Source organism: Trichechus manatus, unplaced genomic scaffold, assembly GCF_000243295.1.
Source record: "Trichechus manatus latirostris isolate Lorelei unplaced genomic scaffold, TriManLat1.0 scaffold00253, whole genome shotgun sequence".
NCBI classification, from domain to species: Eukaryota; Metazoa; Chordata; class Mammalia; order Sirenia; family Trichechidae; genus Trichechus; species Trichechus manatus.
The window spans coordinates 2,437,695-2,465,276 of NW_004444189.1; the positions used below are offsets into that span (position 1 = coordinate 2,437,695).

Genomic DNA, 27,582 nt, shown 5'->3' on the forward strand with positions numbered 1-27,582 from the left:
CAGCAGTGCATAAGAGTTCCGATCTCCCTGCAGCCCCTCCAACATTTGTTATTTCCAGTGTTTTTGATTCTAGAACATATTTTTCAAGTATTTTCCAAATGTGATTTGTTTTTAAATTTCTGAAAGTATGAGAATAATTGTGAAAGATGATTTTGAAACAAACAACCTGTAAATAAGATTAAGAATCAAATCTGAGTTGAATGGTTTTCACTTTGTTTTGGGTGTGTGTGTGTTTCTCTTACTGACCATCTGATTACTGTTTAAAATTATCTTAATGTAAATTAAAACAGATGTACGGAGATCTTAGATATTAAAAAAATGATTTTGATAGTAGAAATCTCCATTAGAGTAAATCTGTCATATCTTCTACTGCAGTTGAAGTGTTTTCTCTTGATTCATGGTGTCTTCAAGATTACCAATCTAAAATTTACAGTTACATGAAGTAGAGCCAAACCTGAATTATGTGTTCATTTGGAAATTAAGAAATGGCCTATTTTAACATCTTACTTTTGCAGAAGGGAGAATGTGGAGCATTTTTTACAGATAAACTTCTTTTCCTATTATTTTCCCATAAAAATAAATAGAATTAGGGATTTGTAGTTGTTACGTGATTCAACCAATCTCCCTTGCACCGTTCTATATATTAACAAGAAACTTTGGTTTTTAAATTTTTATGTATGACTGTATCTGACCCTATGTGTAGAGGAAAGAGAACATAATATTGGCATCTCCCAGAGGTAGGAATGAGGAAGATATGTGCTTGGCACTTTGAGAGTGTTGACTTTTGAGTGATGTAGTGATAAAGAAATGTTCTTGGCCTTTGACAAAAGATTTCACAAGGCTAGGATTCGGAGGAGTGGGCAATGCTTTCTATGTCCCCTTTTTACTTTTGCTGTTTGTGTATAAGGTTATGAAAACAACATTTTTCTCAAGTGTTTTATATTTTATTACACTTAGACATTTGTTAAGAAATTATTTTAAGTGGAATCTCCTAGAAAAGAGGAACTGTGTTGTGTGTTTGTACAGTGTGATTTCTAGAAGAGTATAGGAGTTCCATGAATATTTGAAAAACAGGGAAGCGTCATTGTAGGTATCATTTAAATCAGAACTTTCTGAGATCATTGAACTGTTCTGTATCAGTGCTGTCCAATATGGTAGCCACTAGCCACGTATGACTATCGGGCATTTGAAATGAGACTAAACAACTGAGGAACTCAATATATCATTTTATTTGAATATTTTAAATTTAAGTAGTCACATGTGGCCAGTGGCTTCTGATTGGACAGTGCAGATTTAGACTTCATTTCCTTACCTACAATTTTCTGTCCTGTACCTCTCTGTCTTTCTAACTTTTCCTTGCGGAAATACCAGCAAATACTAAATTTGGTAGTAAGTAATTAGCTTTCTTATAGGGAGCAGTGGTGACGCAGTGGTTAAGTGCTCGGCTGCTAACTGAAAGGTCAACAGTTTGAACCCACCAGCCACTCATGGGAGAAAGATGTAGAAGTCTGCTTCAGTAAAGATTACAGCCTTGGAATTCCTATGGGGCAGTTCTACTCTGTCCTATAGTGTTGCTATGAGTTGGAATCGACTCAACGGCAACAGGTTGTTTTTTTTTTTTTTAGCTTTCTCACTAAAAAAATACTGTTTTAAAGAAGATTTGTTTAATTAGATATTTCCAAACTTTCTACTCAAATAAATATACTAGTCATTGACTGTTTTAAATTCGAAACTTGGTAAATTACTTCAGTATAGGCCAAGTACATGGTGTAGTCTTAAATGGTTCTTGGATTGAACCTGTATATCTTTTCCTTTAGCAACATTTGAAAAATGTAAGGTGACATTGTATTGTATTCATATAAAAAAATTAAGATATCTGCCTCAGATCTTTTTTAAAATTAATTGTTAAAAATTTTGAAAAAATTTGAGGTCATCAATTTGGGAATTATCTTTCTGGAAAAAGAAATGTGAAAAGTGTTGATTTAAGTTCTCTGTGTACTTGGCAGATCATTTTTGGCTGTCAGTTGTATCGTTCTTGTAAGAAAGTTTTACAGAGAGAGTTGTTTGGCTTTATGTAATGTTAAATATGTTTGGATCATTCATTAAATTAATACTTTGTTGAGTGCCCACTGTCTGGACCACAGCAGTGAATCAAATGCAAAAGTTTATGGCTTCTTAGCACTTACTGTATTTTTACACAAATAATGCGTGCCTTCATTTGTTAGCCAACCGCCCCTCCCCGCCTCAAGGTGTTTTCATAAGCAAGCTATACCATTTTTTTTACATGGTACTGTAAAAATAAGTTAACATAATACACTTACAAGAATACCTCATGGGGGCAGGAAGTGGTCAGCAAACAAACATAGAACGTGCACATTATTTGCATAAAGATAGAGTGCAGATAGGAAGAAAAATGTGTAGTTTGTGAGATGGTGAGACATGCTTTGGAGAAAAATGAAGCAGGAAAGGCATGTGGGTGTATATTTTAATAGGATAGTCAGGGAAGTCCTCACTGAGAAAATGACTTTTAGTAGAGTTGAAGAAGGTGAGAGGACAAGTGCGCCATTATAATTCCTTAGGGAAGAGCATTCCAGGCAAAGGGAACAGCAAGAACAAAGGTGCTGAAATGAATGTGTGCCTAGTGTGTTGTATTATGGGAACAGCAAGAAGGCAGAAGATTTGGAGCTGAGTATATGTGGGTGAGAGTAGTAGGTTATAGGAGGGTAAGGGTGGTTTATAATGAAAGACTTTGGATGAGATGCCATTGAAGCATTTTGAGTGGAAGAGTGATAGCGCTGGCTGAGCCTTAAAGTGTTTTAGTAATTTAAAGTCAACAACGGGCTCTGATTAAATCTCTCACAATTCTGGTTGGGTAGGAAGCCGTCTTTGCTAAAGTTTTTATCATATATATAGGCCTATTCTGTTTTCTTCTTTCTCATGTACCTGTTTTCTGTAATTTCAATTCATTGAAAGAATATAGAACATGCTAGGAAAGTATTATGTATTATGGAATTTCCATAATTTTCTTTTTCCTTGCTTTCTGGTGTTTATTTATCAAGATTATTTAAATTGCTAGGGACAGATTTTGATACCTGAGTATTATCCCATTTATTATTTTACATATGTATGTGTATTTTTATTTGTGTCTACATATATGAAACGAGTTTTGCTTTTAAAATTTTCATTTGTTTCATACCATTATATAAACTATAATATTTCTATATACTGATAATAGGATTTTGTCACACATGGTAATATTAAAGTTTTTATGACACCGTATTTATATAGGAACATGAAGAAGATATTACAGTTGTATGATGTAGAACCAACACCTGAATTATATGCTCATTTGGAAATTAAGAAATGGCTTCTTTTAACATCTTTCTTTTCCAAAAGGGCAAGCATGGAGCATTTTTTTACAGATGTGCTTCTTTCCCTGTTATTTCCCCATAAAAAGAAATAGAATTAGGGACTAATCTAATAAAAGAAAATTAGATTATACTTTTTATTGTCTCTTTATAATTAGACTGGCAAATTTTAATTTTGTTTTTCTTTATTTTTTTCAGGGAAATATATGCAGATGATGAACATTCTTAAGCCAATTGCCTTTGATGTTATCCACTTCATGTCTCAACTATTTGATTATTACTTGTATGCAATATATACATTTTTTGGTCGGAATGATTCAGTAAGTCAATCTTTGGAGGGAAAGTCTGTTTCTTTTAAAATATATATATTTTTTCAATGTAAATTAGTTTTCATTCTTTTTATAAAATATACAAGTAACATTCTTTTGAGAATTATCCTTCATGTACAAAATTATTGATATCAGCTTTCTGTCTTCCTGATTGCCTTATTTATATATTAATTTTAAGCTTTGATATGATAAACATATTGTATATTATTCAAATTTTTGGCAGAAAAAGTGCAACATCTGTTTCTAACCTTGACATATTTGGGCAATAAAAAATGTGCAAGTTGTCTTATTAAAAGCTGGCCCTATGTATAATTACTACACAGAAAATGAAACATTATAAATATTGACTAACGACCTTAATAATCACTAATACATTCAGAGTATAACCCAATATTTATTAAAAATAATTCAAAATCTTTGAACTGAACCATCTTCAGCCTGAATTAATGTTTCCTGCACCTCCTTTTTGTGTTTCCAAAGCTGTTACTAAGTTTATTTTTCCTACTCCTATTGGAGAACATCACAGTCTTAGGCAGGTAACTGATCTGATACTTGGAAATTATTATGTGGTGCACCTAGATATTTGATAGTTTAGCATGTAAAAGCATACTGCTGGGGCCTATGAATATATCATAATAATATCTAACTTTTCTTATACTATATTCTAAACTTTTTTGGAAAAATATGTGAATTTAAGTTCACTACGTTCATCATGTGGATATTCTTAGTGTTGAAGCTGTGTTGAAGACATGACCCTTTAATGTGGCATCTGAATTTCCTGTGCTCTTGATTCTGCAAAGTGTTCCTTAGAAAGGAAGAATACTAATATCAGGGACATGCAAAGTGTACTTACAGCATTTATGTTATAAAATATATACGAATTAATTGCTCTGAATTTGGATAGTTAGTAAGTATTAATGAAGAAAGACATTGTAGTGTTTTAGCTAATTGTCAGAGTCTTTTAGTCTCCTAGATAAGTCTTACTCTATCTTCTGGGAAATGGTCTGTATTTGTACTGCCCATTGTGGTAGCCACTACTCACAGGTGGCTAGTGAGCACTTGAAATGTGCCTGAGGAACTGAATTTTTAACTGTGTTTAATTTTGGTTAATTTATATTTAAATATAAATAGCCACATGTGGATAGTGACTATCATATTGGACAGAATAGTTCTGAACCACATTACTGGTAAAGCATATTACAGCAGAGTCCTTTGGAAACTTCTGGGAATTAAATGCTCTTGGCTATGAAGTGCTGAACTACTAGCTGAAAGGTTAACAGTTCAAACCCACCCAGAGGCACCTTGGGAGACAGTCCTGGTGATCTGCTTCTGAAAGGTTACAACCTTGAAAACTGTATGGAGTGGTTCCTCTCTGAAACACGTGGGGTCTGCATGAGTCAGAACTGACTCAAGGGCAACTAACAACAACAACAGACACTGACACACATTTGTTTCTACATAAACACAACACAGTGGACCTAAAATACAATACAGTGTTCCATCTTTAAGCATCTAAAATCTCAAGTTTTGTAACTAAAAATAATAATTCATGAGAAAATAATTCTGGTGAACTCTCTTCTGATGATACATAAGAATGATTGATGTTAGTGTGACCTGTAAATGCACACATGTAAATGGTTCCTTTGTTCCCTTTAGGGCAAAGATTTGACTTCTTTGCATATTGTGCAGGAAATTTTAAGCGCAATTGGGAAAGCTCTGAGGTCTAAATATCTAAGTGAAAATTCATCAGATACTTAACTTGGTTAATTTGAAGCTGTTATATTTGCAAGATTATCTCCAGAGTGATTTAACATGTGTTTCTTTTTCTTTTTCAGTTGGAATCAACAGGATTAGGCCTTAGTAGTAGTAGATTAAGAACAACTCTAAACAGAATACAGGAAAGCCTTATTGATCTGGTAAGTAATCAGTTGGAATCAATTCCTTTGGGTTATGTAAAATAGAAATTAACCATCTAATTAACTACATATAAATGTGTGCCTATACATGTATTGAGTGCCTGAATCCTTAGTATAACACTGATTGCAGGTAGGAGGTAAAATGAAGGTTACTTATAGTCTGATTGGAGTGAGAAAACTAGGATATATGAGAGAGTATGATACTGATTATATGGCCAGTATAGCTTCAAAGCAAGGAAAACGTTAATGTGAAAAATTAATGTCAGAGAATAACTGAAGGAGGAAATGAGGCCTGTGCTAGACTTTGAAGAGTAGACGTGGGTTTAGCAGGGAAGAGAAGAAAGAACGACGTTCGAATTAAGGTACAGAGACTGAGCAAGGGCCTTGAGGTGGGAGCAGGCCTGGCCCCGAGTTTGCTACATCTTTGTGACTGGAGCACTGACAGTTATGTTGCAGAGAGTGTTAGGGACAACTTTATGAATGACCTTGAAGTTCAAGCAGAAATTTTGGGCTTGGCTTTTTCTGCAGTAGGGAGTTCTGGTTCTTGGCTGTTCTGTCACTTGATGAAATGCATGCTTTAAGATTAGTGAGGCAGCATTAACACCAAGCTGAGCCTCTGTTGGGGCCCTGGTGGCGCAGTGGTTAAGAGCTTGGTTGCCAACCCAAAGGTTGGCAGTTTGAATCCAACAGCCGCTCCTTGGAAATCCTATGGGGCAGTTCTACTATGAGTCAGAATCGACTGGACAGCAACAAGTTTGGGGGTTTTTTTTCTATTTTTTTTATTGTACTTTAGATGAAGGTTTACAGAAAAAATAGTTTCTCATTAAACAGTCAGTATACATATTGTTTTATGACATTGGTTAAGAACCCCACAACATGTCAACACTCTCCCTTCTCGACCTTGAGGACCTTTTTTTTGGTGAAAATATACATAGCCAAAGTTACACCATTTCGAAGGTTTCTACATGTACAATTCAGTGACATCGATTACATTCTTCCAGCTGTGCTGTTATTCTCACCATCCTCTTCCAAATTATTCCATCACCAGTATCTTCAACTTACTGTCCCCTAGGCTTCCCATCAAAACTTTTGAGTTGCTGTTGTCAATTTGATCTCACATAGATAATACTTTTTTTTTTTTTTACCTTAGATGAAGGTTTGCAGAATAGTTTCTCATTAAACAGTTAGTACACATATTGCCCTATGACAATGGTTAACAACCCCATGACATGTCAACACTGTCGCTTCTCAACCTTGGGTTCCCTATACCAGCTTTCCTGTCCCCTCCTGCCTTCTAGTCCTTGTCTGGACTAGTCCTAGTCCTGGACTGCTGTGCCTCATTAGTCCTGTTTTGTTTTATGAGGCTGTCCAATCCCCGGCTGAAAGGTGAACTTTGGGAGGGGCTTCATCACTGAGCTAAAAGGGTGTCCGGGTGCCATACTCATGGGGTCGAGTCTGGGGTTTTTTTGACACTCTGTTGTGTTTAAGCTAACATAAGCATTTAAAATAAAAATTTTTTTTTTGTGATTGTTTACTATAGCCAGAGATGTATGTTTTCCTGCATGTTTGTCTGCATCTACATTAAAACCCAGGATTCTCTGAATTTTCTCTTAGTCCTTCTACCTACCCAAACAAGCATTTTCCTCTTCTTTTATAATCCCTATATTGTATGCATACTTCTGTTACTGAAGTTTTTATAAAGCACTGTAATCATTTATTCTTTTAAGAAGTATTTATTGAAATCATTGTTATATGCCAGACATTACCCTAGATCTTAGTTATTAGTCTACAACTGAAGTCTATCGTGTTCCCGGCTGAAAGCCTCAAGATCGAGGGAGCCAGTTTCACCACTAGAGCCATTCACTTTGACATTTCTCTATCATCTTTGCTAGTTAGTATTTTATGATTGTCAAACCACATTCCAGACTTGACCCTTAAGGCATGGATTTAATGCTTCAGGTTCTGCCACATGGTATATAATGAAACAACATGACTGAGTAAACAATGGGACCAAACTAGCTGTTCCTTGAGGCAGGCTGCCACCCATCTACTGATAATTATGTATTGGTAGCATCTGGCTAGAGGTCTTGGTGGTGCAATGGTTAAGCACTCAGCTATTAACCAAAAGGTTGGTGGTTCCATCCAGCATCTCTGTGGGAGAAAAACCTGGTGATCTGCTTCCATAAAGATTATAGTTTAGGAAGCCCTATGGGGCAGTTCTATTCTGTCATGTAGGGTTGCTGTGAGTTGGAATCAACTTGATGGCACCAAATTACAACAGCATTTGGCTGATCAGGTCTGTCTTCATTGGAGAGTATTGTCCTGAACTGGTAAAGTAGTCAGCTTTAGAAATCTGTTTTAACAAGCCAACCTCCTCTTTGCTGCTGTATAAATAAGTAGAAAGGTAGACTGTTTTTTTTTTTAGTTTGGCATCTTATCTTTAAATTTTTAAACAAAGCTTTTCTTTAAAGCCTCATCCTTACCATCTTTTATATTGAAAGACCGTACATTGGAACAGAAGACCGTTAAAGCAGTCTTTTCTCCTTCAGTGCATAGAACCTTTGCCAGGGCCTCTCCAGTATCCTTATTTCTCTGGAGGCTAAGACTCCACAGCAGTATAGTAGAAGTTTTTCTAAAGATTTCCATTAGTTTCCAGTGTTGAAATGTTGAATTACTACTCATACTGATAAGCATTGGTTTATTTCTTTAGAAAACACTTTTGTCATTTACTAGACCTTGATCTCAGGTTTTTTAAGCTAGTATATTAATTTTCTTGACTTAATTTGCATGTACATTGGCAGAGAACATTAATTGATTTCTTGCTACTCAGTATATTCTTTGGCTATTAAAATAATTTATAGCCTAATCAATCTGGAGCCAACTAGCTGGAAGTAGTATTTTTCCTTACAATTCTCCTACATGTCAGTTAAAATTTTAATAACACTTTTTTTTTTTTTTTGGTAATTTCATTTCCTCAATAGACATCTTCCAATATTTTCTTCTTTTTAAGCTGTCATTATGATCTTAAAAATGCCACCTGAAATAGTTTAACATATAAATCCAATACAAACTAACTAAATGTGTTTGACACATCAGAGAAAAGTCTAAAAACGGGGGTCTAATAGAGGGAGAGTAGGAAAGGATGATGGGATAGGTGTTAATGCAGCCAGAAATGTGGATTTTTAATTATCCATTTGACAATGCTAACTAAGTTGTTTGCTTTAATGCTTTTGGCCAATCTTAAGTCTTTGAAAAAAAAGTATTTTAAATTTGTCCAGAAAGTCCGTAGTATGAATTCTCTTTGTATTAGTAAATTAATGGCAGCAAAGACCCAAAAAATATGACTTTTGCTGTGAGAATAAAAGATTAAGATTTTTCTTTCTCCAAGTCTTCGCTTATCCTTTACTTATTGTACTGGTGTAATTTAAGAGCTTTTTCCATTTAAGTGCACACCTAAGCACATACCATTTATTTATGTCGGCTTGACATTTTTGTGACTCTCTTGCTCTCTTCAAGCATATTTTCCTAAATGTAAACACAGAACTTTAGCCTTTAAGCAGATAATTACTGTAATTTTTATGCCTAAAATGCCAGTATTAACTGGGAATATAGGCAGACATCCTCATGATAGCCTTTTGAAGTAGAGTGAACAATTCCAGTGATCTCTGAAAGAATGTCTTTAGAAGTGAGCTCTGAGAGTAAAGGAGGACCTTACCTTCCAGCCACAGTATTTTTGGCGACTCGTGGCGGCACAGTGATTAAGAGCTATGGCTGCTAACCAAAAGGTCGGCAGTTTGAACCCATCAGCCGCCCCTTGGAAACCGTAAGGAGCGTTCTACTTTGTCCTATAGGGTCGCTATGAGTCAGAGTTGACTCCATGGCAGTGGGTTTGGTTTTTCAGTTTGGTCATACCTAGAAGGAGCTCTGGTGCACAGTGGTTAAAGAACTCAGCCGCTAACCTAAAGGTCAGTGGCTAACCTAAAGGTCAGCGGCTAACCCACCAGCCTCTCCTCGGAGAAGGATGTGGCAGTCTGTTTCTGTTTAACGATTACAGCCTTGGATACCCCTGTGGGGCAGTTCTACTCTATCCTACAGGGTCACTAGGAGTCGGAATCAATTCGGCAGCAATGTGTTTGGTTTTTTGGTTTTAGGCTGTACCCAAAGATAAACTGTATTCCCCTCAGGCTACAGATATACCCTCTCTGCCTTCTATCACTGCCTCCCTGTTCTATCCAAATTAACCACTTAGTATCTGTCTTAGTTTCCTAGTGCTGCTGTAACAGAAATACCACAAGCAGAGGGTTTTAAAGAACAGAAATTTATTTTCTCACAGTTCAGGAGGCTAGAAATCTGAAACTAGGACACTAGCTGTAGGGGAAGGCTCTCTCCATGGACTAGCATTCCTAGATTCCTTGGCGATCTTCAAGTAGCATCTGTCTTCCCCCATTTCTGCTTGCTTCTATATATAATCTACTCTTTTAATAACGCAGAAATGATTAGGTTTAGGACACACCCCCATGATATGGCCTCCTTAACATAACAAAGAAAACCCTGTTCCCAAAGGGAATTACATCCACAGCTGTAGTGGTTAGGATTCCAATACATATTTTGCAGTTCAATCCGTAACAGTATCTAAATTCAAAGAAACTTTTAGCTGTTATAAATATGGTGTACACATGATGGTATCTAATCACAAAAGAATGAAATTCAAAAATAACTGTGTTATTATGTGTGGGTAGTATTTGTGATGATCTTTGGGCTATTTTGAGTGTCATTTGTAAAATAATCATACGATGGTGACAGATTTAGACTTTTTCTTGTAAGGAGTGGATAGTCATTTGAGATTTTTAAACTGAGAAGTGGTGTGACCAGATCTGCATTTTAGAAAGATCACATCTGTATTATAGAAAGATAAGCTAGTTAACTGTGTGGAAACTGGAGTAGAAACAAGAGAAGCTAGAGGCAGAGGTCTCTGTTGGGGGGCTTTTAGAATAGTTAAGAATGCTAAGGGGCCTGGAGCCTGTATAAGTAGTGGCATGAGAAAGAAGACAAGAGAGGTTTCTGTTTAAGCATGTATTAGTGACTGATTGGACGTGGGAAGTAAGGAAGAATGGGAGTCGTGAGAGATTCCAAGATTCCTCATGCAGACATTTGGTAGTTGGTGATTAAATAAATAAACATCAGAATTAAATAACACTGGCACACAATTGGTAATAGTATCCTATTTGTAAAGTTTTTTTTTTCATCCTTGTAGTTTTTTTGTTTGGCAGAGGTGGGGTGGTTATTTTCTTTTCTAGTAGAAGACAATCATGGAGATGAAACATTGCTTAACTTGCATAATTCCCTGACCCTTGTTTGATGCTTCCATAGAGGACACAGAATTGTTATTCCCAAAATAACTTTTAAAAGACGATTGAGTAAATAGAGACTGAAAAGAAACAATATTTTTAGTAGAAAATATTGCTGTTAGTTGTCATCTCTGCAGGTGGGCTCCAACTCATGGTGACTTTATATATAACAAAACGAAATGTTGCCTGGTCCTGTGCCATCTTCATGATCATTGGTATAGCAAACAATATTCTGTTGTAATCCATAGAGTTTTCCTTGGCTAATGTTTGGAAGTAGATTACCAGGCCTTTCTTCCAGTTTGCCTTAGTCTGGAAGCTCTGCTGAAACCTGTCCACCATGGTTGACCCTGCTGGTATTTGAAATACCAGTGCCATAGCTTCCAGTATCATAGCAACAGGCGAACCACCACAGTATGACAAACTGACAGGTGGTAGTAGTCGAAGGTAGGATATAAAAAAGAGCTAACATGGAATAAAGCTATTTTCTAACTTGAAAGACTTTAAAGTGTTTTATTTCCATTTCCCTAAAATTTATAAAAGTAAATTATATTCCCAAAGTTGTATGCATTTGGTGTCTTTAATTCATACTGAAAATCTTAATTTTAATTATAACTATGTAATTTTAAAAGTTATCTAGATTTAGATTTTACACACTACTTATTTATGTTCAATTTTTATGCTAGAATTTTCTTTTAGGGTTTTTTTTGAAGCCATTATCTGTATTTGCATTTAAACATTTAGTCATGCTGTCTATCTACTCCTATATTCTCTCCCTTTAACACCATAATGGAGATAATTGTTAATATTTTCAGTACCGAAAACAGTATATAAAGTGCAGGGATTGTATTAGATAATGTTTATAATCTCTTCTAGCTTTGTCATTCTATGATTCAGTGAAAATTTTAAAACTCTTAATTTTATTGTGGTAAGAGATACGTAAGAAAACATTTGCCATTTTAACCATTTTTAAGTGCACAATTTGGAGACATTGATGACGTTCACTATGTTGTGGAACCATCACCACCATCCATGTCCAAATGTTTTTACATCACCTTAAACAGAAACTCGGTGCCCCTTAAGCATTAGCTCCCACTTCCCTCTCCCTCAAGCCCCTGATGACCACTAATAAACTTTTGTTTCTGTGCATATTTGCCTGGTCTAGATATTTCACGTAAGTGAGATCATACAATATTTGTCATTTTGTGGCTGACTTATTTCACTCGGCATAACATTTGCAAGGTTCATCCATGTCATAGCATGTATTGGAACTTCATTTCTGTTTATTGCTGATTAATAATTTTTATTTTTATTTTTTTTATTTTCTTTTTTTTTTAATTGTTCTTTAGATGAAGGTTTACAGAACAAATAGTTTCTCATTAAACAGTCAGTATACATATTGTTTTATGACATGGGTTAACAACCCCAAGACATGTCAACGCTCTCCCTTCTCGACCTTGGAGGACCTTTTTTTTGTGAAAATATATATAGCCAAAGTTACACCATTTCAAAAGTTTCTACATGTACAATTCAGTGACATCGATTACAGTCTTCCGGTTGTGCTGCTATTCTCACTATCCTTTTCCAAATTATTCCATCACCATTATCTTCAACTAACCACCCCCTAGGCTTCCCATCAAACCTTTTGAGTTGCTATTGTCAGTTCTATCTCACATAGATAATTCTTTCTTTTTTGTACCTTAGATGAAGGTTTGCAGAACAAATAATTTCTCATTAAACGGTTAGTACACACATTGCCCTATGACAATGGTTAACAACCCCATGACATGTCAACACTGTCCCTTCTCAACCTTGGGTTCCCTATCACCAGCTTTTTTGTCCACTCCTGCCTTCTAGTCCTTGTCCCTGGACTGCTGTGCCTCATTAGTCCCATTTGTTTTATGGGGCTGTCCAATCAGCGGCTGAACGGTGAACCTCGGGAGTGACTTCACCACTGAACAAAAAGGGTATTGGGGAGCCATATTCTCAGAGTTTCTCCAGTCTGTCAGACCAGTAAATCTGGTCTTTTTCTGTGAGTTAGAATTTTGTTCTACATCCTTCTCCAGCTCTGTCCAGGACCCTCTGTTGTGATCTCTGTCAGAGCAGTCAGTGGTGGTAGCCGGGCACCATCTAGCTGTGCTGGACTCAGTCTGGTGGAGGCCATGGTAGCCGTGGTCCATTAATCCTTTGGACTAATCTTTTCTTTGTATCTTATTCTCTTCATTCTCTCTTGGTCCCGAAGGGGTGAGACTAGTGGAGTATCTTAGATGGCTGCTCACAGGCTTTTAAGACTCCAGACGCTACTCACCAAGGTAGAATGTAGAACATTGTCTTTATAAACTGTGTTATGCCAATTGAGCTAGATGTTCCCGAGACCATGGTCCCTCAGGGAGTTTGGAGGTGTCTATGGAAATTTTAAAACTTATTACTAAAGGACTGAGGGGGGCATTGATTGACCTATATTTAGGTAACTTAAAAAAAAAATAACAGCGCTGTTGAACTATGAGTTATTGTATGATTTGCATACCAATTGTATTAATTTTTTATTTTTGTAAATTTTGTGAATGGACTTTGTTACCATGTCGGTACTGGAAAACCTTACACTTAAACTAAAATTATAATGTGCATTTCTAACTCAAGCTAATTGTAATTAGAAATCTATTTGATTATAAAATTCCTTCATGGCCTCACATAGTGTAGTGATTTTGAGCTTATGATATCATCAGTATTGTTAGGAGTCATTTGTTGAGAACCATGCCACCGTTGAGGGCTTGTTTCTACAGTGCTTTTATGTGATGTCACTACCTTGACCTCTTGCTTCTCTAAAAGCAATAATCAAAACTTTCTTTCTCTGACATTGAATGTAGCAATTATTTATGTTATTGACATGATGAGGTCAGTATTCTAAACAGCATCCTCAGATGTTTGCTTTCCAGAGGGAATCTTGTTAGCCCAAACGTATCTTTATTGAAATATGTGGAGTGATTGATAACTTTTGAGCTGTCAGTCTTCTTGTGATTGTTCATCTGCTTCAACTAACCAGTCTGTCACCTCCTTACTTAAGGTCTCCTCAAGACACTCCTTATGAGATAGATTGTCAATGAGTTCAGCTTTTTTTTAATTTTTTTTTTTTACTGTTTACTAAGAGCTCAGTAAAAATAAGAGCACTTTGCTGTGGATTGAGGGAAAACCGGGTGTGCATAACTTTGAAACTCTCCCAGTGCCCGTCAGTTTGTTTCTAATAAGGGAAATATTTCTCTGAAGCCCTAGAATGTGTATGACTCATATCCAGGGTACTCCTTGCTTGGCATCAGAATACTGAAAAGGTAAATTAGTAATGAGAAAGTTGTTAGTGAGCATGACATCAGATAAAAGTAAAACTGAGAGATTTGAAGACTGATGGATTTTTTTCTACCTCAGAATAGACCACATCACTCCTGTAGACAACACCGGTGTTTACCAGAATCAGTGGTTCTTGCTTGGACAGTGCCGAGGAACCCAGCGCACCCTGCTCTTGGGGCATCACTTTTCTTTGTTTACACTAATCATCTTCCTCCTGATCACTACTACATGTACAATACCCTTGATTCTGTTTCAGTTTGTAACTACATTCTAGGCCTGTCTTCCAGATTACACTAAGATTACCTTGTTTAAGGTTTGGATGGGAATGGTTAATCACACCATAATTTTGGATTTTACCAGTTTGACTTTCAAAGGGTAAGCTCATTTCCCTGTTTAACAAGTTCTCGAGAAGCATTCACTATTGTACCGATGAAACATCTGTTAATTCACAAAGATTCCTCATCTTGGCAAACTTCAGGTCATGCACAGATGGTAGCATATAGTGTTGAATGACATTACACAAGGATCATTTTCACTTACTGTAAAAAAGAAAGTTCCAATATTATAAAGTAGAAAAGCAGGAAAAAAGAACTAGAACTAAACTAAATTAATATATCTATGAGTATTTTAATTATATTTCAGTTTTGTCAAAATCACCTGGTTTATTGCTATTAGATTTGCTATTTCAGGTTGCGTGTATATGTGTGTGTTTTTCTTTCAGGAAGTTTCAGCTGATCCTACCAGCACACTCACAGCAGCAGAAGAGAGAAAGGAGAAGGTACCAAGCCCACACCTCAGTCAGCTTGTGGTTTTGACATCCGGGGATACGTTGTATGGCTTGGCGGAAAGAGTGGTAGCCACAGAATCCTTGTAAGTTGTTAAAAACAGTTGCTTTGCCATTAAAATATTTAAGAAAGGTTATAGAAGTAGCATTGTGTAATTAGACTTCTAGATGCAGATAGTTATCATTTCTAAATATATATACTTCTGAGAATTATATTCTAAAATAGATTACCAGTTAATTTTTAAAACTGCATGGTTAGTTTTCAGTTATATAAATGGAAAGAAGGAAATCTTTTAAGTTTGAATCTTTAGCAACAAGATCTTTGCTTTACATATTGAGTATTGTTTACAATTGGAAAACTATAATATACTTTATATATTCCTGTGAGATTCTAGAGAAATCATATTATCCGTTTAGTGTAAATATAGTTGATACTTGACATCAGCAAGAATGCTTCCTGAACTTTATAAATCCTCAAATTTGATAGTATAATTAAAGCATATAACTTTTCCCATAAACTTTTGGCCAGTGTAAGTTAAGAGTTTTTGCATATATAACAAAAAGTAGAGAAAAACCATGGACCATTGCAGAACAGCTGCAGGCGGTTGTTTAGGGTTATTCACCAGGCAAATGACTCCTACCCCTGCACACCAGCCCTACCCATCTGCAGTTCATTTGTATGCCTCAGCCAAATTTACAGTTCACTACATATTATGGAAGGAGCTCTGCTGGCTCAATGGTTAAGCGCTCAGCTGCTAACTGAAAGGTTGGCAGTTCAAACCCACCAGCAGCTCTGTGGGAGAAAAGATCTGGTGATCTGCTCCCATAAAGATAATAGCCTAGGAAACCCTACGGGGCAGTTCAGTGTGTACTATAGGGTTGCTCTGAGCCAGAATGGACTCAACGGCACACAACAACATGTTATGAATATTTGGGTTACTTTTGAAAAGTGTCACATGTTGAATCTGTCAATTCCGAGAGTCTGTTATATATAATTAAATGGAATCTTTAAAATAAATCTTTCCAAAAGAAATAGTTATTTTCTTTAAGCTTTTGTGTTGTCTATGCTCATATTTTACATGCAAAACAAGCATAACTGTACACCTTGTGGTAACCAGATTAGCTTCTTTGAAGTCACCCTTCTTTCACCTGAGTTTCCATTCAGTGATAAGCTAAGCATTGATTATTGTGTAGATTGTAAGTGAGTGCAGCAAGTGGTAGTTCAGGGAAGCTAGCTGAAGTAGAAAATACTCTTAATTGTTAAAGTTTTGCTGAAAGATCTTAAACATTACTTATAGAAACCATTTGACAGGCTCTAAATCCTGCACTTTGTTTACACTGTGGGTTATTTATTCCCTGTAGGGTATTCTTGGCTGAACAGTTTGAGTTTCTTCAGCCACATCTGGATGCTGTGATGCCTGCAGTCAAAAAACCCTTTCTTCAGCAATTTTATTCTCAGGTCAGAATTGGTCTTCTATATAATGTCAACTGTGAGCAAGATAGGACTGTCACACATTACTTAGGTATTTTTATTAGTGGTCAGTCTCCATACTCTAGGACAGCTGGATTAGAATGTTTGTTTATTCACTAGTGAATTCCCATGTTCAGTAAATATTTATCAAGCACTTCACACAACTTTTAGTCTAGTGAGAGAGAGCCAATTAAAACTGCATTTACAATAAAGTATGATAAACACTATGATAAGGGGAAGGTACTGTAGGAGTAGATGGTAGGGTATTTAACCTAGACTGGAGGAGAGGGATGTAAGTGGGAGAAAGTTGTTGAAAAAGGCTGTTTGGAGGAAGTGATGGTTAAGCTGGACCGATCAGGTAAGGAGAATGAGTTGGGAGTCTATTCCAGACTAACAATGGCACATATGAAGAGCAGAAGGTAAGAGAAAGGTACATGTGAACATACAAGGAAAAACTCAGTCTGTCGGAGCAGGAAATAGAGCTAGTGATGAGAAAGATAGCTGGAATGATAAGCAGGAGCCATATAATGTAGAGCCCTCTCAGCCAGGCATTATTCCGAGGACACTGGGAAGCTACTAAAGGAATTGAAACAGGTGAGCAGTATGGTCAGTTGTGTATTTTGGAAGAGTATTCTGGTGGCAGTGTGAAGATTGGATTTGAGATAGCAAGTTTAGAGGCAGGGAGACCAATTTGCAGGCTATTACAATATTGCAGATAAGAGATGTTGGGATCCTGAATTAGAGCATTTGGAGTGGAAATGGAGATAAGTGGAAGAATTTGAGAAATATTTGTAAGTCTCCTTAAGAATCTGTAATTCTTTTATAGTTGTAGTTCCACTGGCCTCAAGTTTAGTGAATGTTTTAAAATTATGTTCTGAGTAAAGACTTTGTCCATGGGTTAAAAGTATTTTTGTAACTTAAATCTCCAAATGTATAGTCTTTTATTTTCAGATATGATGTATACTGGGAACCAGGGCAAAATATTCTTTATGAATTTGATATTTTTAGAAAATAATTGTTTCTATTGCTGTGAAATTTATTTCAGACGGTCTCAACTGCCAGTGAACTGCGCAAACCAATTTACTGGATTGTAGCTGGTAAAGCCATTGATTATGAGCAAATGCTGCTGCTAATGGCTAATGTGAAATGGGATGTAAAAGAAATTATGTCACAGCACAATGTATATGTAGATGCGTTGTTAAAGGCAAGTACTCTGGGACTTTGTTAAAGATCATTCTAGTAAGAAATTTCCTATAATTACAATAGCTCTAAAATAGTAAGAGTATAGTTATTACCACATTCTAGCATCATGGTATTAATTCAAGTCCCTGGATTGGAATACACTTAACTTCTGAATTTTGTGTTCTTTTAGGTCCAAGAATACTATGTGGGTTTTTGTTTATGTTTACTAATTTCTCATTTTAGTTAGAGTTTACTACATTCCATGGCCGACTTTTACTTTATGTAATCTCCATAGTCATGACTTTAGTGACAAGAAGATTTTCTGTTTAATTAGAAGATATTTCTGTAGTTTAATGTATATATTTATTAACACAGACTATGCCCCTTAATTACCTCCAAGTGATTTTTTTCCAGAAATCACATTACTTTTGCACTGTGGCATGTAAACACCCCTTTATGTTTAATGACTTGATTGGAGTTCATTTTTTTTTTTTTATGCATCAGTAGGTATTTATAAATCACCAGTGTGTTCGATGCCCTGGCATAGGTGCTGGCAGTATAGTTGTGAATTAAGGAACTTACATGACCTCTAGGAATTTACACGCCAGTGCGGAGACAGCACTGCACACATAAATAAGATGTTGTATGTCAGGTGATGAATAGTGCTGTGGAAAAAAAAAAAGCAGAAGAGGCATAGAAAGTGACAGGGAATGGGTGGAAGAGGGATACCATTTGTTTCATGTGGTCAGAGAAGGACTCTGATAAAGTGACAGTTGAGGAGAGGATTGAAGGAAGTTAAGAAATGAGTCATGTGGCTATCTGGGGTGAGGAAAGCTTATCAGAGGAAAGGAAAACAGCCTTTGGAAAAATTTTGTTTTTAATTTTTGTCAGTGAAAACAAAACTGGCCCTTCTTGAACTCCTGACTTTATCTCATTTACTCATACTTCCTTACTTGCAATAAATAATAGCCTGGGACACTTGAGAACCAATAAAAAAGCAATAGATTAAAAGAGATAGCAGCAGAGTTCCATCTAGTATGCCAACTCCAATCAACTTATGGTGTCTTCTGGAGGGCCAGGTTGAAGACTGTGAGACTGTGCCCTGATGAAGAGGACCAGAGTGCCAAAATCAGTTAGCGCTGTCTAGGAGTTAGCATGGGGACTCAAGGGGTAAATGACAACAAAGATGCTCTGTGTTTTCCACCCATTGAAATACTAGGAAGAACTTTTATTTCTTGAGTACCCAGAAGTTTCAGTATGGAATTTTAATGTGGAATTTGAAGCTTCTTGGGTGGCACAAACGGTTAAGCACTTGACTACTAGCTGAAAAGTTGGTGGTTCAGACCCACCCAGAGGTACCTTGCAAGACAGGCCTGGCGATCTGCTTCGAAAAGGTCACAATCTTCAGAACCCTAGGGAGCAGTTCTCTGCATACATGGGGTCACTGTAAGTTGGAATTGACTTGACAGCAGTTAACAACAACAATGTAGAATTTAAAAGATAAAAAATGTAACTTATAAATAATGGTGCCTCCCTTTTTTAAACAATTCTGTTTTTGAAAAGTTGATTCTATTTTTTTATGACATGCAAACCATAGTAATCATAGAGATGCAAGAAAAAAAGACTCGGTTCTCAGTGAATATTTATACTAGAAGGAGCTTACTTCCTTCAGTTATTCTTAATTCCAAGAAATATGAATTTATAAGAAAGAACAAATATTCTTCAGATTAACCTGAACTCAATTTATAGCACCTTAAGACCTTCCTTCATAAAGGTTGTTAGTGATAACTTTCGTTCTTTGTATTGCGTATCCAAAGCCAAACATTTAGATGAAAGCAACCTGGTTTTATTTCCCCAAAAACAACCTGAAATAAAATGAAATGCTTTTAATAACAAGCTTTCTTGAATATGGAATTTAGCAATTAAATCAGTAGAATCCCATTTTATTAAGAAAGCATATAACTTTAAAAGAAAATATTAATGAAAAATTTTATATCATGACTCTTGAAATCCAAAGCAGAGTTTACTGTACTGTGTATAAATGCAGCAGCAAATACTGTTGTTCTTCTAGACTCATGAAATGAAACAGCAGATGGAAAGCAGTTATGTAGCTGTTATTTTCATAGGTGAGCTTAGTGAATTGAAAGTCCACTTCCTTTTCATAATTAAAAGCAGTTAACTGTCAAAAATGAGTCAGGAAAAATTGTGATTTAGGTAGTAGCAAAAAGCAAAGGTTAACACAATTACCATTATGTGCTAACTTGACTAGTGATGATCAGAATAGGTTTTTTATTTTTTTTTCTCTTCCTCTGAGTATTATTAGTAAATTTGAACATATAGTCTTGACTTGCTAAGTATTATATAGCTTCTCTATTCAGGAAAACTAAGGAAAAATGCCATTTTAAGCCTTAAATTTATTTGAAATACATTGTCAGGGAAGAGCCAACAGCATTTATTTTTTTATAAATGACTACATTTAGACCAGGGACACATTTATTGAAGGGTGAACCATCTGCTGCTTTCACGTAATTATTAGAATTGTTGAAATTAGTCATATACATTTTTATTTTTATTGCAATGGTGTTATAAAAGTTACTAATAGATAAAAATTAAAATGTTCAGTTTTCTGTAGGTAATAGAAAATATTTTATGCTTCAGGTTTTTTTTTTCTTTTTATAGAAAAGTTGCAAGCAGTATGATGACTTTTGAATCACTCAGTATATAATAATTTACTTACTTTTATAGAATGTTTAGGAAATAATAATTTATCAGATTAATCTCTAAGGAGTTTAGCCACAAATTACAAATACTTCACTCTTAAGTTGAAAGCTTATTAAAACATTTTTTAAAATCAAGTTTCTTGAAAATACATTTAAAGCCATATTAGATTATTCAGCTCTTTTAATTCCTACTGACAACCATAGAAAATTTGAAAAGTAGAAACATTTGGACACTGTTAACATTGAATTAGCTAACGACATTTATTTCCTTAGATAAAATCATTGTTCTCTGTTTTATACTATATTCAAATTGGTATACTTTTTCTTGAACTATCACACTAAATCCAAATTATCTTTGACATTAGCTCTTTTTGTTTTATTTTCTTTGATTCTGAGTCTTTGTAAATCATCTTCTTTACCATGTTCATGAGAAATCAAAATATTATAATGTAAATAGCATTATAAAGATATTTACATGCAGGCATGATTTTTGTCTTCTTTAGGAGTTTGAACAGTTTAACAGGAGGTTAAATGAGGTTTCTAAGAGAGTCCGGATCCCGTTGCCTGTGTCTAATATACTCTGGGAACATTGCATCCGACTGGCTAATAGAACTATTGTGGAAGGGTAAGTTTTTCATGAAAACATTATCTGTTAGTTAAATTATAGGATATGAATGATACTATATATTATCACTAATGGATGGAGAGAATAGGTAGAAATAGCTAGCCAACAATCCCATAATAATTCAAGTTTGACTTTGGAATATAATTAGAGAGGAAACCTTAAACCCTACTGTGCCTACCTGCCTATCTTTGCTTTCTTTTCTTGCTGAACCTAGAACCACCTCTTAGATGAATGAGGAATGAGGCATTGAATGGTTATCTGAAAGTTACACTAATAATAATTCTTATTACTTAATAATATGATTTTAATGATGGTATTATACCTAACATTTATTGAGCACCAATTATGTGTCATTTACTAAATCATATACTTCACAGGATTATATCACCAAATCCTAACACAAACTCTCTTTGATAGATTAACTATTGTTATCTTTAGTTGATCGTTACCTGAGAAAACTTAGTTTCACAAAGAAGTTAAGTAACTTGTCCAGGTTCATGCAGTTTTTAAGGGCAGAAAAGGCACATGAACTTCTGATTTTCTTATGCCAAAATCAGTCCTCCTAATTACTATATCACAGCTAATAATAATTATCCTATCATTATAAACTCTACAGATCTTTCATATGTTCAGTTTACATATCTATTAATAGTAAATTTCCCACTTACTCAGAGACCATGCTTATTGTGTTCATAACATCTAGAACACAAGTAATAAACAGTAATACATTGGAAATATCCCTGAAAAGCAAATGTCTGTCTCAGAAACCATGCAGAGTGACCTAGAATTGCACCTCAATTGAATTTTCACACTACTTTTGATCTGATTTCTCTTCAGTTCTTGATTGTTGTTTAAAAAACTGTATTAGAAAGAAGGAAGCTAATGGTGACAAGCTGACAACAGTCTTGGCACCTACCTATTGAAACAAACAGTTCTATAATTACAAATGGCTCTTTGTCAACAATCGTGACTGAAAAGCATTTCCAGTAACTTTGCTTAATGGAGAAGTGTACGATATGTTACCTCTCCGTACAAACACTATTTGTCAAAGAAAAGATTTGATCACTTTAAATAATATAAGCTTTAATTTTCTTGCCAATTTCCCTAAGGTTGAATTTTCCAGGTTTTGTATGATTAATTGAAGGGAAGAAACACTTTTTTATGAGTAATAAAATGCTACATATACTGTTAGGTCAATAAATTTATTCTTATTTCTAGACCACCTTAAAACCCACAGTTTCAGTAGTGTAGGTTGTGAGAATAAGTCTATAAAGTGTTTTATCAAGAGAAATAATATATTCTGTATATGCTTATATGTTTACATGTTAATGTTTACTGAATGTTCATGGGGGAATTACTTCATTTGTTTCCTTTGCATCGAGTAGTTATATTTAACAGTCTTATGGAACCAGGGTTACTTTGGACTATTCACAGCTTAGTTTTATAAATGATTCTTGGCAGCCAGATTAACTGCATTACCAGTTTAACTTTCTTACAGACCATTATGCTAATTGGATATAAGGAACTATGGATTTTAGAGAGACAAAAAACCTTAGAAGTTACTCTGTGTCTTTGCTATGCAGATGAGGAAACTGAGGCCCACAGAGCTAAAATGACTGCTGGTGAAAGGGCTTGAACGCAGCCCTTTCTCCTGTAGCCTCTCATTTCTGCATAATTTGTCCAAATCGAAGTTTGAGAAAAGGACTTAGTGCTCACATGTATGATTGGAGTATTTTTTTTTAAAGTACCTAGAAGTTTCTTTTTTTAACCATGCTGTCTTTTATTATTTTTATTATTATGTGTCTTAGATATGCCAATGTCAAGAAATGTAGTAATGAGGGTCGTGCCTTGATGCAATTGGATTTTCAACAGTTTTTAATGAAACTTGAAAAACTAACAGATATTAGACCCATTCCTGATAAAGAATTTGTGGAAACTTACATTAAAGCCTACTACCTGACCGAGAATGACATGGAACGCTGGATCAAGGAGCACAGGGTGAGAGCTAGGACACAGTTAATTGAGTTTTTATTCACTTTCCTTTGTGTTTGATATATATTTTTTTATTCAAACTCATGGGAGTGAAATGTAAAGATAGATTTACTTTTTAACATAAATTATTTAGGCCAGTTCTTTGCCATATTCAGATTGTGTGTGCAATGCAATGCTCTTTGCCTTATCAAATGCTTTTGATCCTTTTGTGAACTGTAACAGTAATTATCTGGAGATATAGCCAAAGTCTAAACATTGACTGTATTTATTCTGTGACTGTGTTGTAGTAAAAGGCTGAAGTTAGTTAACTTCAGGATAAATCGAATACAGCAACACTGAAAACTTTCATAAACTAAACTCTGTTATATACTGTAAACGTTCTTCGTACCCCTAAACAACTGAAATGGTGACATCCTGAATACATTGACATGTGTTAGTGACAATTGAAGATATTATTTAACTGATTAAATTTAACTTGCATCCTTGATTAGATTTTACCTTTAATAAGATGTGATTATTCTTCTTTTGTGTGGGCATAGAGATAAGTAGAGAAAAATACTATTTATTAAGTGGTATTTGGGATGCAGAATTTATGACATAGTTCAACTCAAAATATTATCACCTGAGCATACCTGATATGGGGAGCTGTCTGTATGATTGTTATATCATTTGTCTACATAAGCATTATGTGAAGATGGATTTAATGGAAACATGGGATGTGTTAAAATCATCACCAAATTGTATTACTTTAACTTTGGTCTTCACAGTTACTTAGAGTATAAAAATCATGAGTAAAAGCTAGGTAAAATTTTCATTTGACTAGGTAAGGAAATAAGGAATTATTTGTATTTACTTTATCAGGCTCATCCTTCTTGGTTTCAGCACTCCAGAAAAATGAAATGAACATTGTTGTTGTTGTCGTGTGCGTCGAGTCAATTCCAACTCGTAATGACCCAATAGGACAGAGTATAACTGCCCCATAGAATTTCCCAGGCTGTAATCTTTATGGAAGCAGACTGCTACATCTTTCTCCCACAGAGTGCCTGGTTGATTTGAATCATCAACCTTTCCATTAGCAGCCGAGCGATTTTCACTAATTTGTAATGCTCAGTAACCATCCGCTGAAACCTGAATGTTTGCCTGTTCTCTTCTTGCATTGATCAAATACATGTCTTTTAATGTACTAAATTTGGATCTTCTTTTTTTGAGCAGGAGTATTCAACAAAGCAGCTGACCAACCTGGTGAATGTTTGCCTGGGATCCCATATCAATAAGAAAGCAAGACAAAAACTTCTGGCAGCTATAGATGACATAGACAGACCCAAGAGATAATGAACACAGCTCTTTTTCCTCAGTGGCACTTATCTTCTCTTGACATATATGACATGAAAGCCAGTTTTTCATGCACTCCTGACAACTGTCTGCTAAGAAACTTGTGCATGTTCTTTCTAATGGGAAAGTGGAAAACAGATATCTAAGTTTGTGTGGTGGTCTCACATGACTTTTATATGCTCTAGTCCCTTCTCTTCAACTTTTGACCTCATTTGTTGTAACCCCTTCCTGAAATGATATTATTGCCCATCATAGCTATTGTTATGTGATGACAGTGATATTTTACAGAAGAATGTACCTTAAGTCTAAAATTAGAAGGAATAGTGGCTTAGTATATCCATGGGAAGTTTTTAGAGAAAGAATTTCAATGAAAATATGTTGGCATTTTTCTACCTTCTGAACTTTGTTCTTAATGAGCATATGATAGGGTAATGTACATTATCTCCTAATTATGAGCACTGCATGAGCATTAAAAAGTAAACATCAGATAAATACTTGAAATCCAGTATGTTCTTTGTGTTTTTAAATGTCAGAGTTTATGTCAGAGTTAATTTGGTCATAACAAAGTGATCATAAATGGTGAAATTTAATAAATATTATGCTCTAACATGACCAGGCTATGTGAGACTGTTTTTTGATATTTTTTACATGGCAGGCAGATTTCATGAAACTATAATGAATTTTTTTTTGGTGTGTACTAATTTTAATGATCTTATATCCTGAAACCAATGGTAAAAAGTAATTTCATTGAGTATTTTCAGTTCCTGAGTAGCATGCAGAATGGTGATTGTGGGATTTTCTTTTTCCTTTCTTTTTTGAAATAATGAGCATTTTTCATACAAGCTTTGCTCTCTTTAAATTCATCTTCTGTCCAAGAACAGCAAAATCTGGCTTAGCTGACTCAGGGAAAGAACTGTCAGCTACTCAAGTATAAGGTCGTATGTTTGCCTTTCTTAAATGTCAGCATTGTATTGCAGATGTAAAATAATGTGAGTTTAAATGATGAACTTTGGAACTCAGTTAGTTAGCCTTTAGTAACTGTGTACTGCTGTCCCTCTAAACTCAGAAGCCAAGGATCTTTTCTCAACATATATGACATGAAAACCAATTTCCCATGCACTCCTGACAACTGTCCAATTTTTGTCTGTGTTCTTTCCAACTGGAAAGTGGAAGACATCTAAGCTTGTGTGATGTTAGTCTGGTGATTACTGAGCGTGACCTATAGCATCAGCAGCTCATGGAGTCCTGAAGCATCTCATGAGAAACAGGCCTTGTGTTATGTGAATCTTCTGGGAACTGAAGTGCTGACATGGACGGCAAAGGGTAGTGTGTTATCAGGCAGCTGATGAGGAGACCATTGCCTCTCAGTGGTCCTCAGTTCCTGAAGATGTCCATAACTGGGACACTAAAATGTGAAACACTTCTATAAAATGTCTCTGTGTGTATGTGGAGTTCTTTATTTCCAATCTCTCACTGTGCAGCATTTGTTACAAATGTAATATTGACAGTAAAACTTCCTTCTCATAAAAAGGTATGAGTTTGGTGCCATAATGATCTACTTGTACTACTAGATGTGTGCTTATAAGGTGGGATTCTACCTGTAGCCATTATCTGTAGGTGGCCACTTGAAGAAAACAGACAAGATATGCTTATATTTAAATCATATATTCAACTGGGCACATGAAGAGCTAATCAGTTCTTATTTATTTCTCACTTGAGTAGGAGTGAGTGCTTTTTTACATGGCTTTTATAGGTGGCTTCCTTTCATTTCTACTTTAGTTGACTCTTGATAGTTTGAATAGCAATTATTTGCCTGGTAGAGGAAACTGTTTTCCAGGATTAATAGTAATTGTTACAAAAGGCTTTCTTATTTTGTTAGAGACTCAGCCATGCAGTCTGACAGACCTTTTAACCTACCCATACTTCTGCTTTCTCCATCTTCAAAATAAAAATGGTAAGTCTCTCTTAGAAGCTTTTTAAAAGTTTTCTTTTGCATTAAAAAATCGTTTAATACGTGCTGACACCAAAACAGGAACAGCAGATATGAATCATGAAATTACCTAATAACAAGAGAGTTAAAGACATTTCTGAAATATATTATGCAGTGATACTGAATTATAACCATACACTATTTAGTGAAACTAATTTTAAATCGAATTGAAAAGCCGAGAATCTAAATCAAATTATACATATACCAAGAACTTTACTGTTATCAAATATTTCTTTCTAAGTTTTTTGTAACTTTGAAATTTTGTATGAAAGCGTCCTGTAGTATTTTAAGTTGATATGGGAATATGGTAAATTAGTACTGCCCCTGAGAAAGAATGATTATTTCTACAAATACATCGTCTTGCGTTAAAAATGCTAGGGAGATACATAGTAATCCAAATGAACTAGTTTGCTTCAGTTTACAAAACCTACAGAGACCTCATAAGTTCACTTTAAGTAATAAGCTCATTTACTCAAATTACAAAATGAAATAGAATTTCTCTTGCATCTGGGACAATGTGGTATTTTTTATCATATCTTTATGCAGAATTTCATTTGAAATTTTCTGTTCAGCTGAGTTCACTGAAATGTAGTCATAAAAAAAAGGTTTGTAATTCTATAACAATAAAAAATAATTTTTTTAAAAGGTTGGTAATCCTATTCACTCTGAAAGCATAGTTATCTTTTGTAATGACACATTAGACTTGAAGATGAAATGCAAGTTGCACTCAGAGCAAATAGCAGTGGTAATGGCAGAGGTGGGGTGGAGGGATAATATCTATCTACCTATCTATCTACCTGTCTATCTGTCTATCATTCTGTCTATCTATCTGGCCGGCTGGCTGCCTGGCTGGCTGACTCTCTATCTAATCTATCTATATCTATCTATCTAATCAACTATCTGTCTATCGTTGTTAGGTGCCATCAAGTTACTTCCTACTCATGGCACCCCTTTGTACAACAGAACAAAACACTGCCCAGTCCTGCGCCATCCTCACAGTCATTGCCATATCATTGCTATGTTTGAGCCCATTGTTGCAGCCACTGTGTTAGTCCATCTCGTTAAGGGTCTTCCTCTTTTTCACTGACCCTCTATCTTACCAAGCATGATGTCCTTCTCCAGGGACTGGTCCCTCCTGATAACATGTCCAAAGTACGTGACAGGAAGTCTCACCATCCTCTCTTCC

General features: G+C 35.4%; 1 protein-coding gene across 2 annotated transcripts in view; it reads left to right on the plus strand.

The window, feature by feature from the left end:
* The window catches only part of VPS50 (VPS50 subunit of EARP/GARPII complex), a 109,048-nt gene extending 84,022 nt beyond the window's left edge, over positions 1–25,026 (plus strand). For both annotated transcript variants that reach the window (XM_023724631.1, XM_023724632.1), the window contains exons 17-24: positions 3,567–3,688; positions 5,533–5,613; positions 15,022–15,170; positions 16,447–16,543; positions 17,601–17,759; positions 20,961–21,082; positions 22,891–23,080; positions 24,287–25,026. In XM_023724631.1, the coding sequence (XP_023580399.1) occupies positions 3,567–3,688; positions 5,533–5,613; positions 15,022–15,170; positions 16,447–16,543; positions 17,601–17,759; positions 20,961–21,082; positions 22,891–23,080; positions 24,287–24,406 (1,040 nt within the window). In that variant the 3' untranslated portion in view covers positions 24,407–25,026. The remainder of the gene's footprint in view (positions 1–3,566; positions 3,689–5,532; positions 5,614–15,021; positions 15,171–16,446; positions 16,544–17,600; positions 17,760–20,960; positions 21,083–22,890; positions 23,081–24,286) is intronic.
* The last annotated feature ends 2,556 nt before the right edge of the window (positions 25,027–27,582 follow it).